This window comes from Podarcis raffonei, chromosome 2 (genome assembly GCF_027172205.1).
Source record: "Podarcis raffonei isolate rPodRaf1 chromosome 2, rPodRaf1.pri, whole genome shotgun sequence".
In the NCBI taxonomy this organism is placed as follows: domain Eukaryota; kingdom Metazoa; phylum Chordata; class Lepidosauria; order Squamata; family Lacertidae; genus Podarcis; species Podarcis raffonei.
This window is the reverse complement of record NC_070603.1, coordinates 88,417,266-88,437,752: the sequence shown is the minus strand read 5'-3', so window position 1 is coordinate 88,437,752 and position 20,487 is coordinate 88,417,266. Positions and strand designations below refer to the sequence as shown.

Sequence of the window (20,487 nt, the reverse complement as noted above, 5' to 3'; positions counted from 1 at the left end):
CCCAGAAATTTAAACCTATTAAGCCTTACATTGTATGTTAGGGGCAGGTGACTCAGCTGAACAAAGAGAAGATAAGCCAAGCTTGCTGGATCAGGGCAATGATTTAGTCCAGCATCCTGTTCTCACAGTGGCCGACTAAATACCTGAGGGAAACGCAGTGCCCAATGCATAAAGGTCCCAAATAAAGTAAAAAATGACTTGAAAAATAGAAAATTATGCTCTTTGGCACATGAACATTAAACTATTGCGGGGTAAAGGAGAGCAGATAACCTGCCAGGTGAATATTCCAGACAGGAAGATCTAGTCTCCTGTCCCCATATCCTTAAATCACCCGAAATGCCAGTAAATGCAAGAAAATATTTGTTTCTAGGTTTTAATATATGCCTTCATTCAGATCACATTCTTCCATCTATGTTCAAAGAAGAAGAAAAAGGAAAGTGCTTTGTGTTCTCATGCTTTGTATTCACAGACCGAACAATATAATTGAAACATTCATTTATAAATCGTTATCTATAGTCATCTGCCGCTTATCTTGTTAGCAAAGGAGAAATATGGGAGTAGAGAATATGCAGAAATTGGCTATAGGAGGAAGCATAAACAAGGGATTTTATGGTGTCCTTACGAAAGGATGTGTTCCCCTCTCTCTGGCAAAATTGTTCAAAGACAAGAATATAAACTAGTGCCTACTAAAATCGATGGGGTGCTTGAGACTTGCCTGAACTTAAACCTGCTGCTAGCCCCTTATGGACCCTGTTTCCCATCCTGCACAGCCTGTATGTTTTCTCTTCTCCTGGTTTTCCTAATGCTAGAACACATATGTTCAAAAGACCCTCAGTGTTCGCCTCTCTGGCTTCAGAGCTGGACGTCAAAAACTAAAAACTGAATCTAGCTGTGATGAAGTTACAGTAAATTTTAGACTCTGAACTTAATAATCTTACCCTCTTTAGATCTGCATTACTTCAAAACGTGGCAATGTTAGCTGACGGGGTGGCTTCCTCCTCCTGCTCATTCTGCTGGGTTGGGGACTGAACTTGTGCCAGAAAGTCCTGCGCTGACACGACTTCAGTGGTTCCTAATCTCTTCCTGGTGTATGTAGTAGCCAGAAAGAGCTAAAGCCCCTTGCTGATGCTCGATGAGAGAGGCAGATTTGTCTTATTTGTGGCTGCTCCCTGAGTAGAAGACAGGCAGTGGTGGCCTGGCCTGAGCAGAAGAGGAACCCTGCTTGATTTGTATTGTAGGTCACTGCTTCTGCCGGAGATGCAGGAGCCCAATGCAAAGTGTTTTTTAGGCACCGCATCTATTCAAGCCTTTGAATTTCACGGAATTTGTGTAGGAGGCATGTAGCTGCTGTGTGGCAAATTAGAGCAGTTCATGCCAGAAAATACGGAACAGAATGTGCAGATGATGGGTTTAAGGGTTACTGCTGAGTCCAAAGCTGTGCTGGCTGCAGAAGCGCGGTGAACTGTCGCAGAGTGCAATGCCTCTCGGGGGTGGGGGGAACAGACTGGACTGCCTATTTTTAAAGCCTTTCCCCCTGCACTTCTCATTATAAACCAAGGAACCACATCACCCTGTTTAAGCTCTGGAGCAGTGAAAGGTGGGCGGAGGGAGGGGAGAGAATGGTACCCGGTTATAGTTTCGTTTTAGTAAATTCTGCATTTCAGAATGCTTCAAGTTGTGCCCAGGGACTGTGGAACGGCTCCCCACCCCCCAAATTGAACACTGTCAATGTGCAGCTAGATTGTGTGTGTATATATATAAAATTATTGGAGAAGCTTTTAGATATTTTGTCATGCAATATATTCCAAACTTGGAGGGGGGGTCAGAACTAAGCAATTTTTGACCTTTTAATGGAGATAACAGCATTACTCTAACCCAGAGCTTTCCATACTTTTCATGCTGGTGACACACCTTTTTGCATCACTTTGCATCACAGTAATTCAGTTTTACTATCCAGCCGGAGGTTAAACTAACACCTTTCCAGCCCCAAGAGGAGTGTGAGGAGCATTCACACAACACACCTACAAACTGCAGTGGACACACTAACGTGTCGCGACACACAGTTTGGGAAGCTCTGCTCTAACCAAAATCAAGGGCCAATTGATAACTCAGATAACTCGGATTACGTGTCCTTGAGTTCATGTGCAGATTTCTGATCATCAGAGAAGGCAGGAGAAAGCAGGCCCATGCAGAGCTTGTCTGAGGCCCGGGGTGGGAATCTGGTTCTTGGCATGACAGTGTATGTCTGGCAGGCTCCTGGTGGATCACCCTCCCCCTCAGACAGCTTTCTGAGGCCTGGGGCAAGTGTACCCGGCTGCCCCCCCCCCCCGCTCCCTGCACAGGCCTGAAATAAAGGAACTTAACCCTTTCTTCCCTACTACAGTCCTGAGTGGGAAACACTTTCCTGAAGCTGATATTTGCTTTTGAGAGGCAGGGAATCTCATATCAATTTCAAATTTGGGGTTTTACTCAATAAATCAGCTGAGGAACAAAGATTTAATTTCCCCATCTGCACCTTTTCTGATCACATTAAGTACTACCTCATAACAGTTTTTTTAAAAAGCCTGCAGGCTTTGGGGGAGGTGTGTACAGTGGTGCCTCGGGTTACAAACACTTGGGGTTACAAATTCCACTAACCCAGAAGTAGTATCTTAGGTTGAGAACATTACCTCAGGATGAGAACGGAAATCGTGTGGCAGCAGCAGCAGGAGGCCCCATTAGCTAAAGCGTGCCTCAGGTTAAGAACAGTTTTGGGTTAAGAACGGACCTCCAGAACGAATTAAGTTCGTAACCCGAGGTACCACTGTAACATTATTTTCTTGAGCTTTCAAAACTGGTCACACAGAAAAAAATACACAGCATCACACTACATCTAGGTCACTGTGTGTTAAACTGGACTGGAGCACATCATGGTGTAAGCAGGAGAGGACCATGTTTTGCTTGGTTCCTCCTTTGAGGGGGTAGGAAATCCTATATATGTAAAACTAGCATGTCACAAAGAAGGCTAGGTGAGACCTCTTCTCCTTGATGTGTGGTGGAGCAGTATTTGATCATGCATTCCCACTTACACGTTCTGATGTGCTGCAGTCAAGTATTACTCAGATTATAAGTTGTTTGTCTGCGCCTTAGGCCCTGATATAGTGGCCATGTGTCCTAATTTACAGAGCCCAGTTCTCTATTTGAAGGGTTGTCCACTTTAAAAATAAAGAGCCAAAGGAAGGGAGAGCAGGAACCTGGAGTTTGCCCATTGACAGTTGGTTACGTGCATAGCAGACTGAGCAGGCATGCAGGTCACAGCCTTCCACACTGTGGTGAGATGTATCATGTTTCTATTTTAAATTATAGAAATTGTTTCTAAATTTGCCTCTGTACATATAAATAAGCACATGCAAATTGGCACCCAGCCCGTATTGTGGTTTGTGCAGCACATCATTGTCTTTGGCTTCTTAATTGCCAATCTGTCCAGCAGACCTTCATCTCGTATCTACAAGGGAGAAACTCCCCAGCCCCACAGTGCAGATCAATAAAGTACAGGTGTGGCAATTCAGCCTGGCTTCTGAACTTGGGATTTCTGCTTCCAGTTGTCTCACATCAAAATGTAGAACATGCATCTCCACCCAAGAGGCCGTGATTTAAAGCTGACCTTCCTTCACCTTCCTGGTGCCCTCCAGGCAGTTTTGGACTACACCTCCCATCATTCTCTGCCAACACAGCCATGCTGACATGGGCAGTTGGGACTTGTAGTCCCAAGCATCTGGAGGCCACCAGGTCATCAAAGGCCAGAGTCGTTCTGCTTGCCAGTTTTCCAACTGAAACTCAGATGTGATTTGCAGTAGCTCCTCAATGATACCTGGAGTTGGAAAAAGAAAAAAAAAGCACTGCAGAATATAGAGCAAATACGCATTGACAGAAATGAGCAAAAAAATATTTTGCAGATTGCAAACAACTGACATAAGAATAGTCTTTCGAGACATCGGTCTAATTCATGTTTACTGCATATGGTTGGGTGATGCTGATAGGAGCTGGCTTATTGAAGTAAAGCGCATCAGAGTGAATATTTCCTTGCTTTTCTGCCTTGTAGGCACATATATTTCTTTGGGTTTGCTTGCTTCTTTATATCTGCCAACATGTATTCCCTTATTGCGACACTTTTATTCCTGAAGTTTTCTGTCCGGGGTGATGGTGGGGTTAGATGCCTCATGCTTCTAAGCTTTTGTTCGTAACACAAGAGCTCTTGACATATTTTGAACGGGACAGAAAAAGGGTTTCCCGTGAAGGAAAACTTTTTCTTCCCTACTAGAAATTCTGGGTTGTACAAATTTCATGGATAATTTGGGGGATTCTGATCTGCAGAGCTAGTGCCATAGCTGGCAAAGCTCTTTGAAGAAGGACCAAAGAAGGCTTACAGCCTTCAAATTTAAAACAGAACTCTTACCCCAGATTTGTTCCAATTTCCTTTTCATTTGACTTTTCCCAGTATATCTGAAGGGTGCATACCTGCTTCTCTCTCCTAGCTCCTATGTGTCCACCCCTCAGTGGACACAAATTAAGTACTTAGTTTTAAACCAGTCACTCAACTGATAGCTCCTAATCCATATATTAAAAGGTGAAATGAAAAGCTTCCCAGCGTTACTTTGAGAATTAAAGTGAGAGACGGCTCCTGGTGTGTCTTTGATCTGGGAACACAAATGTTCAGCTAACCAAGTAATCCTTCCTATACTTGAGTGAGAAAGCTACATGTTGATATTTTCCCAAATGGAGAATGCTGCCATTTGTCAAGGATCTCCAAAGTGTTTTGTGGCGGTGGAATAATGGGGCATGTTCACATTGCTGCCTTAGAGCACAGTGATGTTGTTCCTCCCTCTCCCAATGCATTTCCTAGTTATTCAACATCAGCACAGCTTCATTGGTGTCAGATTTGTTTCTGTTTGTGTACACACCAGGAGGCATTGATGGGCAGGGATGTTGTTGCCCCATGAAAAGGTGTGCATGCCATACTTCACATGCCCTCTGTCATGTTGCATGAATCTGGTCCTTCCATCAGAAGCCTAATTTTTGGCAGTGGGTGATCAGTTATGCTGAGCAACTGGGTTGTACCTTGCAATGGATTGTATGGCGCATCTCCTGTGTTTATATGTATCCTCTGCCCATACCACATGCATCTGGTATAATATTGGTTCGTTTTGTGAATTTCGAGGGTCATGTAATGGAGGCATTACATGATCCTGTCTAAGGCGCAGAAGAGGCATGGAAATCTGAATCCTCCCACAGAAATCTGAGCCCTCCAACCCACGTCAACATCAGCTTTAGCTGGAGCTCCAAAACAAGAAGTGAGGTGACTGAGAGAAAAGTAGGAAACTTTATGTTTTGGGGTAGCAGACAAATGTCAATAAATATTATAAGTGTGCAGTGATGAAAGGGCTTTAGGGAAGAAAAGCCAAGAAGGATTTATCTCCTCTCAGCTGGGTGCCCCTACTTTTTCCTTAGGTAGGCTGCGTTCTCTCTTCCTTTCCCACCTCACTTCCCACATGATTGCAGTAGGATTTAGCGCTGTCATGTCTACCTTGGCCTTTAGAGAAGCACGGGGAGGAATGGCAGCTTGTTGTCTTAAGTTGTTTGGTGGAGCAACAGAATCAAACATGAAGGATGCGGAAGTTTGTAGTATCCTTTCCAAGGGAACTTTATTATTTTACATAATAAACAGGTTGGGCATAGGAGGGATATCCTCCTATTGTTTGCTTTGATTTGGCGGTAAAATGTGGGTTTTCCTTGGGAAAGTGCCAGAAGAAACAAAAAACAACCACCATTTGGGCACGGAACTCCAAATCCCAAAACTGCCTGCACATGCAGCACAAAGGGAAGTTCAGAGGAGCCCTTTAACACACCAGCGGACAATCAGAGATTCATTGCTTTCACATTAGATCTCCAGAGACTGAATTGGATATATGTGAGGGGTGTCTGAACTGCTTGTCCAGCTAAAGGGAATGCCCTGTCTGTTTTGGGGACCTGCAGAAATAGTCCTGCTGAATGTCACACAGCAGGACTCCCCTCCCTCAGCTAACCTTCAAGCTGAGTTGGCAATGAGAATCTCACCTAGGTGACAAGGTTCATGTCAAGTGGTGTTGCCCAAGACCAGAGATAAGGGACCTGGACCGGTATGCCCTCCATTCTCCATGCCAATTCCAAACATGCACTTGTTTGTTGCGTCTTCCTGCAGAGCTTTAAGCATCTTTAATAAAGCACAACAAATACACTTCTCAGAGTCTTTGCTTGGGAGTGGGGTTGTGCGTGTGCAAAACTACATCACAGCAGTCCATCACGAGGCCATGGGGAAATGATTGATACTGGAGAAACGTTAAACAGATCTCTTTTCCCAGCTCCCCATTCTTCTTCTTGTTGAAAGCTGGGTGACCTTTAGGGGCAAAGTATATTTCTGTCAGAGTGGTTTGATCTTCCTTTGACCCTCTTTTTCCGCTCCTAGTATGTTTCTGCTGCAACTGTTCATCTGCTGCTTTTCCTGTTTGTAATTTGCAGGCAGACCCCTACCCTTCCTAATGGTGCTGAGAGGCCAAATTCATTGCTTGTAAAGCATTTTGCAATTCTTACGGTGTAGTCAATACAATCGTGCAAGATATTATTACCCTTTCAGGGCTAGCTTCCTTTTATTGATTATTTCTACATGAATTATAAAAGCTGCTGCTATGGTGGGGTGGACAGTTGGGGGGGGGTTAGCTGTACATCTCTGCCCTTAGCTCAGCAGTAAGAGATGTCAAGCTCTTGATCCTTCACAGTGCCATATTTAAGCAGACCACTGTGCCTGAAAACAGTTGGCTGAAGCTTTTCAGTAAGAATTGCGTGGACAATATGTTAATATGATGTTGCTTAGCTGTGGCTTCTCCTGCTTCCTTCCAGTGTTCCTGTGTTGGAATGCACCATTTAAGAGTTCATGGGGTCTATTTAGAGTCTGTTACTTCCCACTGGCCTGTCCGCACTGATGGATTTATGTACTGCCAGTAGATCTTGAAGTCCCTGCCCTAACACCATTGCTCCACCTTCCTCACCCCAAATAAGCAAACTGATACAGACTTAACTCAATTTGCCTTTAAAACAACAACAACAATTTCAAAATAGTACTGACAATACACCTTGCTTCTGCTGCCTGGACCCTAATTTGAGCCAAGTCAGAGATGTGTCTTCTGTAAGTTCAGAACTCTATATTTAAACCTGGCACAGAACTTACCCCATTCTGTGACCTCATTCGGACATCACAGTTAACCGTGGTTTCCTTCACTGGGAATGAGCCATGGCAAGCTTCATGGCAAGCCTTATGCTCGCACAGCCAGCTCTCTCCTTTCTTCTTCTCCTTCTCCTGTGAGGTGTTAATACAAACCACAGTTCCCCATGACATCCAAACTCAGGGAATTCATTCAACCTCTACTTAGGGAACAAACCAGGATATGAAACTGTGGTTTAGCCCTGGCTCATTTTTGCTTGGTCACATAGTGGCAACTCACGGTTTCCCATTATGTCTGACTTCTGATGGCCTCTCCCCTAATACAATACAGTGTGTGATGCCATTGCCTTGTGCTCGACACTGCCCTGGTGCTGACAGCTGATTGTGTGAGGCTGTGCTGGGGGAGCAGGCAGGAAGTAAACAGCGTTATTGTAGCCTGATTCTGGCGATTGGTTCCTCTACTCTGACTGTCAATAGCTCTCAGAGGTCTCAGGCAGACGTGTTTTCCAGTCCTGAATAAACCAGAAATGCTAAAGATAGAGCTCTGGGCCTCCTGCATGGGAAGCATCTGCTCCCTTCTAAGCGATAGACCTTTCCCTAAACTATACTAGACGTTAGCAGGAGAAAAAGACATGGAGAAGAGCAGCAGCTCGATGGCACCTGGTTCTGCCCTCACTGAGTTCTGCCCCCATTTGGATGGGTGATCTCTGCTCAGCATTGCACATGAGAGTCAGAGCCAGAGGAAGAATAGCCGCCTGTTCACTTTACCTGATGTCAGCAGCATGTGGTGTCTGATACTCCTGGCTCTTGGCAATGTTGCTAACGCAAACGTTGCCAATCAGTCTGGATCTTCTGGCTGGGGGAAATGAAAGCATCTGACGCCTTTAGGTTTGTTGCATATCTTTCTATATTCCTCCCTGGAGCTAACACTTTTCTTTTTTTAGTTCCCTCTTAGCTTTTCAGTGCAAGCTGAAATTTTAAAATGAGACTTGAATTGGTGCTGTTTTTATTTATCCGGCATCTTTTAAACAAGACAGCTTGCAGCATTTTAAATAAATTTGGGGCCTTTCCAGGCAACCAATAAAAACCCCTCCATACTTGTTTACAGTCACACCAGTGATTGCTTTGGGTTGGGTGCTAGTGGTGGAAGATCTTGCAGTGAATTAAGTAGGGTTGCAGTCTGGAAGGAGATTATAGCCCCCCTGCAGGGCTGGTATTTGCATTTTTTATTATTATTAAACAGCAGAAGTAAGTGCTGAAACGTCAGAGTGGGGAACTACAAAATTCATTCAAAGCATTGGAAGAATGGTAGGGAAGCCAAAGGAAATTCACAAAACAGTGAACCAATGCAAAAGGGGAGGGAGGTCGCATGAAGAACTTAATTCAAGCCCTCCTGGATCAGTCTAAAGACCTTCCTAATCCCCCAATCTGTTTTCATAATGGCCAACCAGATGCCTATGAAAAGCCTACAAGCAGGACATAAGCACAATGGCACTTTACTGCATTGCAGACCGTAGACAATAGGGGCCCATGGCACACATGTCCCCGTGTCATTCACAACCGTGATTGAAGTGCTGGAGGCAGGGGGAGAATGCCACGTTCTCAACAGCCAAAAATATGCAGGTTTTGGGTGATGAGAAAATGTGGCTTTCCTGCAGTGCCAACATTGTGGTGGGGAAGTTGCCTGGATCCCCTGAAAACAGCTGAGCACCAGCTGTGCCTTTATTGCTCAAGACAATATTCTGGGAAGGCCCCTAGAAGAGGCAGCAGGGCCTGACCATGCAATGCTTGTCTGATATACGGATGAGGTTGGGGGTTTTTTTGTTCGTTTTGCTAATTATTAAAAAGCTAGCTTAGCTCTGTAGTTGTCATGAATAACACCTTAACTGCATGGCTGCCATTTCCCCTCCCCTCCGCCCCCGTAATAAACTCTGAATCCGTATTACAGAAGCAACATAGATGCATCTTATGCCTTTTGAACTATATTTGTATGGTACACAGCAAAATTGTGCCTAATGAGCAGTAGTTACCATGCTCTAAGCTCTGTATATTTTGTATATGTACTCACTGATCCATATGACATGGAACCTGGAACATGAGACAAAGTAAAGGGCGCCTGTTAGTATGTAGGACAGGGATGTCCAACAGGTCGATCGCAATCTACTAGTAGATCCCTGGGAGGTTTTGGTAGATCATGGTCGATGACTGGGTCCCTTTCCTTAGCGTTGGTAAAATATAATTTGCCCCCACCCCCTCACTCTGCTCTGCATTGTTGCACAATCTGCGAAACGGAAGACAGAGTTTACTCTGCGAGGTTGTTTGTTTCCCCAGCAATCTGTTGGTGAGTGGCTGTTCCCCTTTCTCCCTTGATCTTTCTCAAAACCCGGGGCTTTCCTTCTCCCTAAGAAAAGTTCAACAACTTTCCCCTGCACCCCTAAAAAATGGGGCTTCCCTTCCTTAAAAAAAGCTCAGAAAAGGAGGTAGATCACTGCCAGTTTTTAATTCTGTGAGTAGATCACAGTCTCTTGGGAGTTGGCCACCCCTGATGTAGGATGTAGTTTTGAGACGCATTAGCCCAGGGATGGAGGACCTCAGGCCTGGGGGCCAAATGCGGCCCTTCAGGCATCTCTAATCTGGCCCTCTGTATTCTCCCCAAGCTGCACCCCTTACTGGTCCTGCTTTGCCCCCTCCTGGAGGTCTTTTTTAACCTGACTGGAAAATGTCATTGAACTCTGATAATGCCTCCTGCTCACCTTGATAGAGGATACAGAGTGGGGAGTGTGAGTAGAAACAAGCCTACTGTGCAAAGGCCATGCTTTCCTTCTTTGCTCTGCCCATGTTGTCTCTGGCCCAGCCTACAACTGGCGTGTGTGCAGAAGGAAATGTGGTGGAATGAAGTTCTCCATCCCTGGCTGGGACGTAGGGACCGATGGAGCTCTGAATCTAACAGGTGCAGCACACCCTGCAAATGGGCACAGACTTTTAACACCCTAATTCCAATGTCAAGGATCACTTTCTGAACTCCTACGTACTCGTTGCTGCGCAGTGGCTGGCGAAAGCTGTGCTGTATCTCCTGTCTCCTGTACTCATTTCTTCTACAATCACCTGACTGAATAGTTTGCTCTTTTGGTTAAACAATAATAACTTACAAAACATTGTTGGCAGGCAATATGTCATCGACAAAACGGTTCAAAACATAGCTGCAGTGTGACGAAATGCCAGGCTGTGGGCACTGCATGGTGCCTGAGGTTTCCCACGCGTGCATTTACATGGATATGTGCCCTAATGATAGAAGTCACTCAGGTGAGGTTTAACTCTTATAACCCATGAAGGGAAGCAGCTGGACCCTGAGGAAGGGCAATGCTAGCAACTCTCACTGCAAACATTTTCACAAAGCATCTGGGGGGGGTGTACCAAAAAACAGGGACCGGCTGTCCTTGATGAACAAAGTCTGTATATACCAGCATTTTATCAGAATGGAAAGGAAATAGGCATGGTGGTGTGGGAGTGAAAAGCCTTGCTCTGACTCATCAAGAAGCAAAGAAGGGACTGCAGGATTTCCTTGAATTGATTCCATCAGCTTTTCCTTTGAATATAGCACTTGCTGGCCTCTGTGTATCTGAGGTGCTCTGAACTTCCTGATTGCAGGCTATGTGGTGATTCATTCATTTTTTATCTTTTTAATGAATACTACTGCTTTGTGATGAGTTTCTCCTGCCTTGAGGGGAAGAGGTTTTATGTTTCTAGGCTGATATGTATTTCCTGTCTTGGGGGTGTTCCTTTATCTGCCCCCTAACTACCTTCATGTTTAAAAAAATGCAATTTCCTGTATTATTGAAAGGTATTGGATACTGATGTGTGCCAAGTCATCTGTCCTTTGATTTCTAAACATGCACTTATTGAATAAGTTCCCACCTAAGGTGGTAAAAGGTTGGCAATGACATACAGTTTCAAGCACATAAATTGAACAGTAATAATTTTGCAGAACAGTGGGATCACAGTTTTATTTTTTCTGCTCACAATAGTTGTTGTTTTTTTAGATTTGCAAATGTGCCCCTTGGCCCAAAGAAGCTGGAGCTTTCTTGAATTCTGAATGAAAGTTTTCCTTTCCTATCTGTTGTCTTGTGGAATAGAGTTAATTGCCAAAGAGCTGAGTTGCACTTACTAGGTCAAAGCAACAATTACTTTCTGCAAACTTTGAAGCTCATTTGCATGCCAGTGTAAGCTAACTTTACTAAATTTGAGCAGCTGGAAAGCTCAGATCTAAAGTCTTGCAGAGCTTAGTCTGATGCTATCTTTCTAGCTGTTCAGCTTTAGCTTAAGTAATACTTAATTAGATCATTTGAAACCAATCTAAACAGGAAATGCCAAGATTACAATTTACAAAGAGAAGAGAATTATGTTTGTATTTACAGCTTCAGTCTCAATACTTAATCTCATAATGTGGGGCTTTAAAAATATGTTTTCCTATAGCCTTCATTTAGGAATGTGATCTGAATGAATTAGATGTTCTTGTTTCTACTTGCATAATAGGTGAATGTAATGGCTTTAGGGGTTGCTTGTGCGTAAGTTGCCACCGCTCTGGGCTAGGTTGGCTGGTTAAACCATTTCTCGCTGGACAGCCATCCACTCCGTGGCTGTTCAGTCACTGGCAGAATCCGTCAGTGGGCGTTTCTTAAACCTTTTCCAACATAAAAGTTGTTTGACGCCCAGTCTCCTCCTACTCTCCCTGCGCGGAAGTCTTCTGCGCAGGGAGGGCGTGGGTAGCGGAGGACCTGTGCTCTCCCCGCTGGTGTCCAGTGAAGAGTCCCGGAGCCTGCTCTCTGCTTCCCCCATTGGCCCCCCTCTATCCCTGGTGTTGCGCTGATTTTCTTCCCCAACCGGAGACCTGCCTCTCTCCCTGCTTGGCCCCTCTCCAGCATCGCTGTGGAGCCTCGCCTCCTCCTCTAGTTCTGATGGCAGTTCCCTGACAGTGAAGTAGTGAAATAGAGAAATAAAGAGCTATAGGAAAACCTGAAGCTATAAGAGATAGAAAAACATAGAAACAAAGTGACACAAGGCTTTCGGGGGCCTTGAACTGATGGCGGGGGGGGGGGGAGATTGACATCACACATTGACTTGGGGATGTGAGAAAGCACCTGACTTGACCTTGTAATTCGTCCCCCATGCAAAGCTGTTTGCACACCCTAGTGGATGTTATAACTGGCTCCCAGTACATATCTAGATATAGCAACATGGAAGAAATGCTGTTCTGAAATCCCTGTAGCCTTGGTGAACCTGCAATCCAGTCTATGAGTCTTTCTTACAAAGACGTGTGGACAAGCAGTCCAGACTACTGAGCAGGAGCTGATGCTCCTGAGGAACAACCCCACCAACTCTTGAGGGTGCCATGTTCACCTCAGTCCTTCTTGCCTGAGATGTCAAGAAGCCACAGGTTGCCAAAGAAATACTGGATTCCAGGCCAGAGCATGACTCCCCAAACCCCACATGTCTTTTTTAAAAATAAATAAATAAGAAGCAAAAAATCTACCAAGGAGGGGCAAGACTTGGTTCAGACTTCTGAGCAATACACCAAAATAATAAAGGCTCAGTTTAACTCTAGCAGTTGATCTGTCCTGGAGCTATCCATGGTCCTAGCATCTGGCTAATCCCTTGGCCCTGAACCCTGCTTGCTCCAGCTGCTCTACAGCACCTCCCCTGCAGTTTGTTCAGCTGCTGGTTTCTGCTCCCTGTTACCTTAAGCCTCTCTGCACTGCTCCATCCCATTCTCAGCAGACGTTGTCTTTTCACTGTTGACCTCAAGCCGTCAGGAAAGGACGATGGCAAAGACGGAGGGGTGGAGGGGGACACTGCACTTTGTAGCCTGGCCAGTGTCCTCGTTGGGACGACTTGAGCAGAAGCAACTTGAAATGTGTTTTTTGTTTGTTTGTTTTATAGATACAGTAGCCAATGCTTCGGGTCCTTTGCTAGTGGAAATTGCAAAGACTCCCGGCTCTGCACTAGGAATCACACTAGCAACAAACACCCATCGGAATAAGCAGGTCATAGTCATTGACAAGATCAAGCCAGCCAGTGTGGTAGACAGGTACAAAGCCAAACTCTGTGGGGTCTTCTCCCATGTCTACTTTGTTTCCCCTTTCCTCATACTTTAAATCTTTCCATCCCTTGAAACTAATGGGGCAGCGGAGTGGGGTGGGTGAGTGAGTGGGGTAGGGTGGTATTTAAAAAATGCATCAATATAAGGGGTACTATGTGCCATAAATAAGGAATATCCAGTATAATCAATGGAGCTGGGGTGCTCAACAACATAGGGGCAGGGTTTTCAAACTGTATCCTGGAGAACCATGGATTTCTGGATGGGATGAATCTGGATAGGCAGGTTTCTCTGAAAGACCAGAGTACCAATTTTCTAACGCTATGTGCAGACACAGGGGTGTGATTTAGGGCACTAGTTTTCGACCCTTTCAGTTTTGGGACTCACCTTTTAGCCTAAACAAGTCCTTGGGGACCCACCTCATGTTTTTTTAAGCCATATATTTATGTGGTGGACAGTGCACCTGAGGTTAGGCTGCAACTTGGTAGTGGCTCCCAACCCATCAGTTGAAGACCAGTGGTCTAGAATGCTTACTCAGGTAACATAGGACAATGGCAAGGCCCAGCAGACCCAGGCGAATATCCTGTGTATATGCCCCTCATTTCAAGACCGAATATTTGCAAACCACTGACGGAAGTCAGAGAGAGTCTTTTGGTACCTTAAAGGCAAACAGCCCCTGCATTTTATTTTTCTCTGACCTCAGTGCTTTTTTTTCTTAAAAAAAGTTTAGACGTACTCTCATTTTCCTACTCATATTGAAATACTGCCCCTCAATGAGGCCAAACTTAGATTCACAAAATGTTTAGGGGTATGCATACCCCTGCGTAACACCCCCCCCAAAAGCACCATCTGACCTCATTGTTGACACTCCCACTTGCTCAAAAAAAACCCAAAACCCATGAGTGTGTACACACTTTAACTCAGGATAGCCCTTAATCAGAAGCATGAAGTTGACTGTAGTCCATGGAAACTTATGCCAAAGGACTCTTTCATCTTTCTCTCTTCTATAGCAGTGGTTTTCAGCAGTTCCACCTTGAAAGAACACTTTCTTTCTTTTTTGCTGCAACTGACTGACACAGCTACTGCTCTATAAATTGATATAAGGCCAGCAGTGTAAGACACAAGGGCCAACAGAAGCATGTGACAATGCTGTTGCAAGTGAATTCACCATACCATCTTGTTAAAGATAACCAAATTCAATTTGTTGGAGACTGAATAGGCCCTGGTGAATGTGTCTCTATGAGCATAACTCAAAAAAAAAATTGGGAGTTTCTGTTTGAGATCCCAGTTGATGCATGGAACAGTGGCTTTCTGGCAAAGACTGAGCTGCCATTAAGTATGTCTTCTTGTACACTTTATTTGGCCCTTTACAGGTGTGTTTTTGTTTTGTGTGGCATAAATAAACACATCATTTGTTGTTCATGTTTCAGAGGTCTTGTCTCAAAGTATTTTAGTGGGGAATTTGTTTCCCCAGTGCTTCACACTTCTTTACCTTTCCCCCAACCTTTTGGTGAGAAATACCATTTCCCCCAGCCACCCAGCTACCACCCCTTTTGCTATTTTGAATGCTTATTGAAATGTGGTTGTGTGTGTATACAACCCCCGCAGCCTGGGAATGCTCCTCTATAGCCCTTTTAGGCAACAAAATGTTAAACACTATCTAGTACCAGCGTGTGTCATTTCACAAACATTTTGTTTTCCAAAACATTCCTTCTGAAAGGCTGTAAAGGTCCCTATCTCCTATGCTGGAACTTGCCTGCCCTGATCACTCAAACTCTTTTTTAAAGTGCCAAATGGCAAAGAATAAAAGCAAATAAGGAGAAAGTTTAGGTTATTTATTGGCTGGAAAAGACCCTAGGATACTTAAAGATAATTCTCAGACTCTGTTTGACACATGAATGTTTTCGCTTCAGTTCATAGTGAAGGGTAACTTCATTTCGCAGCCAAACCATCTTGATAGCCTTTTGGATGAAATCTCTGTGCTTTCATGTGTGTCCAACCAGATGGATCCAAGGCTGGACCCCTGGCATTCTAAATTTTGACTTCAGCTAAATCCCAACAGAGAACATTGCAGGAAGCAAACAGGGCTTGGGTGAGGCGTGTGTGTTTGCGTGAATCAGTTAGGTTGTGAATTGTTGTGGTGGTGACCACAAGTGACTCCTCTGTTTGTTTTGCTCTGTGTCTTCTCCTGCAGGTGTGGGGCCTTGCATGTTGGCGATCACATCCTTTCCATCGATGGCACCAGCACTGAACATTGCTCCTTGCTGGAGGCTACCCAACTGCTAGCTGCAACGTCAGAAAACGTCAAGTTGGAGATACTACCTGCACACCAGAGTAGACTCCCCCTCAAGCCTCCAGACACGGGTGTGTGCCAAGATTGATTGTAAGATATGACACAACACTGCTTCCTCTGGGAACTGGCATGTAATAGCCAAACTGTGTCCGTCTGGCCTTTGCAGAATATCTGTTAGGTTGTGAAGAGTTCCTTGGTTGGCATTGTGATCTCATAGAAACATAATATATTGTGCATTTTTATGGGTTTAACTGTTTTATAGGCAGTTTTATTTGTACACTACCTAGGGATTTTCTTTCTTAAGCACTTTATAAATCTTCTAAATAAAAAAATTGGGTAAGGATGCTAAAAGCAGGTAAGAGGTGATTGAAACCTGACCTTTCATTGGATCGTGGATCTTCAAAAAAATATTCATACCCAATCAGCTGGATCCAGATTTAATCTGTCTACAAGCATGAATGACTCTGAATCCAACACAATAGTTGTTATTTAAAGACCGTTTTCACGAACTCATATTCATTTAGTCAAACAGGCAGGTAAATATATATCTGGCAGATGTAAAATGAGAGATGTGCTAATATTGACCTTTCAGTAGAGAAACACTGTTCTAACCAAGGCTGATGGCTAAACCAAAGACAGGTTTATGTCCTGTGTGTTCTTATACAGTGAGATATTTATTTATATAACACACTGTATCATAAAAATAAATCACAGTGGTTTAAAAACATAAAGCCAAACAATAAAGTCATAAATTTCTTTTAAAAAAACAAGTTAAAAGCTAAAAGAAATTAACAACAAATATTAATAAACCATTGTAGGGGCTGTACTCTTAACTGCCTGCCTCTTTTCAGCAAACATTTAAAAGATGGCACAGAAGGTACCCGCTGAATGTCACTACCATCATGGGTGAAGCTGCATTATGAATTAAACCAGGGCTACAACTTTAAATGATAAATCACTTAATTCATATATCTTTTAAAAAAGTTTCCCTGAAAAGATGCTTAGATTAATTCAGCAGGCAACTTTTTGAAAATTACTTAAAGAAAGTGTGGGTGGCAACCATCATTTTAGAAGGATTCCCCACCCACCCACCCACCCCATTTCATGCTTTTTCTAAGATGCTCCTACCCCATGTTTCCTGTGCAACATCTAAAAACAAATAATTGATGCTTTTTGTTTCAGAACTATTGTGTTTATTCACATGCAAATTTAATTAACTAAAATGTATGTAGATCTAGATTTATATTTATTTAAGTGAGAGATAGGCCCTACGTCAAAGTGTATGCCACCTGCATGCTAAAAAAGACTTTGGAATCAGGACCAAAAAATCCTTGACAGGACTAACACTAATAAAAACAACACCCAAAAGCATAAGGCACCAAAAATAGAGTGATACCTAGTTGTTTAGGTATTACTATTATTAAACAAATGCTTTTCTAGATGAGAGGGTGTGTCCAAAAAATAACAAAATGCCAACAAGTTAGCAAGTGTCCAAAACTGAACCCCCTTTGAGCTGGAGGTCCTGGGCTAAATGGCCCCTCCTGCCTGCCCCACCCTCTCTGATTGGCCCTATCCATTGGCTTCTGGTTGGCCACTGTAAGAACAGGATGCCATTGGCTCTTCTTATGTTCTTAACTTTCATCATCCCACACCATTGGCCATTATGGCTGGGTCTGATGGAAGTTGGAAGGCCAGAAACATCTGGAAGGCCACAGGTTCCCTATCCCTGCCCTATGGAAATCCTGGCATTTGGATGTTGTGTCCAAGGTAAAAGTTCACACTTTCCCATTCCTCTTGGCAGTACCACTTCTTTGTGTGCTAGTGGCATACTTCAGAAGTATTGGTTTGACAGTTTATATGTGCAGGTGCTTGCAGACAGCTGGGAACATTATTACAGAAGTTATTTAGAAGTATGGCTTAGTAAAAATGACTATAGTTTCTCTGGCAAAATTCTCAGCGATTTAGGAATAAATTTCCACAAGTCCTGCTTTTCAGCTGATATTGCAGTGAGCAATCTCTCTTAGCTATGGTTAAACTCCAGTTCTTATAACCTTGCACAGTCTGATAACCATCCTTCACGGATGAGATACTCGGCTCTACAAATTGAACTTTCAGAGGCAGCTTAAATGCTGGCAGCGCATGGAGGGCATGGAGTATTTTGGAGGACTAGCACCCCCACGACAAGTGACTCCGCTACATGCCTCTGACCTAAAAAGCCATTTCCCTGCGTGACTTTAAACATCAGCAGTCTATTTTCCCTTCGTCCACTCTCCAGTGGATGCTAAGCTTCTGTGGCCAATTTATAGAAATATAATTGCCTTGAGTCAGGTGTTTGCAAATGTCTCTGCGCTCTTGTTTCTGGTTACACACACAGGCAGTTGCATTCACTATGAAATCAGCAAAAAGAGAAAAACCTCAAGCATTTTTATTTTTCAATGGAACGATGTTGAAGAACACTGTTCCATGTGTGTGTTGAGAGAGCATTCACATGCTCTTCTTTGCTAGTTTTAAAAGTGATGGTGGGGGGATCTTTAACATGGGCAAATAATGTCTGTTGCCGTGAACAATATCTTTTAAATTCAGGCATGGTAAAGATTCTTCAATGGCCAACGAGCCAGAGTTGCTGTTTCAGGCCTCAGCTGATAAGCAAGAGAACGGTATTCAGCATGTTGTGTGGCTCAGGGGTGGAGCACATTTCCTAAATGCAGAAGATCTTATTCCTGGCTCCCTCACTTAAAAGGAACATAGGAAGCTACCCTATACATAGTCAGATCATTGGTCTGTTTTGTCCCCACTGACTGGTAGCATCTCTCCAAGGTTTCAGAAAGGAGTGCTTCCCAGCTGCACCTAGAGATGCCAGGAGCTGAACCTGGGCCTTCTGGTCAAGTAGCAGAATTAGAAAGGACCCCTCCCTAGAAATATATTGATGAGTTGGGCTACAACTCCCATCATACCTAGCTAGCAGGACCCATGGTCAAGGATGATGGGAACTGTAGTTCAAAAACAGCTGGAGACCCAAGTTTGGAAAACTCTGGGTTAGACGATACTGATAGTACAGTAGATGCTATGAGAGTCAAGGGTCTAATGCAGTATAAGGCAACATCATGAGTCATACAGGCATGCGGCCTTGTGATTTCCATTTTGAGTCAGCAGTGACTTCTTGCTTCTTGGTTTGCAGACTCTCTTAACTGTATAACCTCCTGATAATTAAAGCAATGATTCTCCCACAAATGCTATCCCCAGTGACAAGTTCACATGCCCACAGATGAGCAGCAGAAATATAGCAGAGGGGATGGTTAAGTCTTTCCCTGAGGAAAGGAAGTCATGTGGACTGGTCAATCTATGCTGAATCTGGTTAGCCCTGCAAGGGGCTCTGTGCTCTAGGTTGAAAGTCACAAACAGAACTTGTGCAGTCTGTAGACTGCTGTAACCTCTACCAGGATCTTTGAAGCTGTGTGGCTGTGGGGGGGGGGAGGCTTTTAATAGCATATTATTTAGTCCCCCAAACAGACGAAGACTCTGTCCTGATAGAACCACCTATCCATAGTCTTCTTGACTTTTCCTCCCAATAGTGTGATAACCACAAATTTGCTTTTTATGCCATGTATAATTACGCTGTCCTTTTTTCTTTTTTTGTCATATTTCCTGCATCATGCTGGACAAAGTCAAAGTGCAGAAGAGCGACCACCACCATTGCTGGGATCCCTGCGTCAGCTATTGCCACACTCACCATCCAGGGCATTGCAAGACACCCACCTGGAACCAGACATCCAGCCAGGATTACTGCAAATGTAACACTCTCTTGATTTTCTCTTCTCTGTTGATCTGCCCAGCCACAATTTTGCATTCTCTGCAAGCAGCACTGAATCTGCCACATTTGTTGCTCCTGTGGACAAGCCTTGCCCCCTCTCAATTTGTCAAGACATCTCATATCTCCTGTTCCATCCAGTAGACCCATGTCTTCAAACAAAGCCATTATGGAAGTTGCCTAGTCTTCCGTCAACTTCTCCTGACTCTACCCTAGCACACCCTTGGTATTCATGGTCATCTGTCTACTTTTACCTGTCTTGTCCACTGAAAGGAGATTAGGTCTTCAGCCAGGACCCCTCCTGTGCTCCGTATGAAAGCACAATGAACCACGTGGTGTAGTGATGCAATCTTCCACTTAATTCTTTTCTAAAAGAATGTGAGTGAGGAGTGGGGGAGTCCCTACGATGAAAGCTCCGGAGAAATTCCTTCAGCAATGTGGAATTTGGCAGGTTTAGCAGTTTTGTAGGCCAGCAAAATACGCTGGCATCCTGCAGAGGGGTGGGGTGAAGTTTTAACATAACTATTTTTTTAATGTGCTTTGGGGAGGGGGAAATAATTGCTAGTAAGCTACTCATTTTTGGTATATGTTCAGGCATGTGCATTGTACACAAATAGGCACGTGTGGGATAAAGGTTGAGGCCAACAATGATGGCAAGAAAGGCTGATTTCTGACACTAAGCCTGTGTTTCTATCCAGCTCTTGTAGCTGCCAGCTTTGCATCACCCACGATGAACACGTCGGCGTTTGCCTGCCAGAATTCTAATACTCTACCTCGAAGCAACCATCCCATGAGCCCACGGGCCACCATGTTGAGGAGAAGACAAAGAAAGAAGGAGCACAAAAGCTCATGTAAGGGTCACAGGCAGTTGACTAGTGGGGGGTGGGTAGGTATGTAGGCCTTCTCTGTTCAGGGTTACTTGGAATTAAAGTATTCATTACATAAACTACTGTTGCAGTTCTCTGCTCTCTTTTTTAAAAAGTAAATAACAAAAGGCGAATGCATATCCTTTCAATTCTTCCTCCAGTTTTTCTATTGGGGGTCCCTTAAGTTCCCTG

At 44.1% G+C, this 20,487-nt stretch overlaps 1 protein-coding gene across 5 annotated transcripts in view; it reads left to right on the top strand.

Moving 5' to 3' along the window:
* Positions 1 to 20,487, top strand: part of GRIP2 (glutamate receptor interacting protein 2) — a 371,385-nt gene that overhangs the window by 310,039 nt on the left and 40,859 nt on the right. For all 5 annotated transcript variants that reach the window (XM_053378049.1, XM_053378050.1, XM_053378053.1 and 2 more), the window contains exons 8-11: positions 13,172 to 13,319; positions 15,523 to 15,692; positions 19,287 to 19,412; positions 20,128 to 20,280. In XM_053378049.1, coding sequence (XP_053234024.1) covers positions 13,172 to 13,319; positions 15,523 to 15,692; positions 19,287 to 19,412; positions 20,128 to 20,280 — 597 coding nt within the window. The remainder of the gene's footprint in view (positions 1 to 13,171; positions 13,320 to 15,522; positions 15,693 to 19,286; positions 19,413 to 20,127; positions 20,281 to 20,487) is intronic.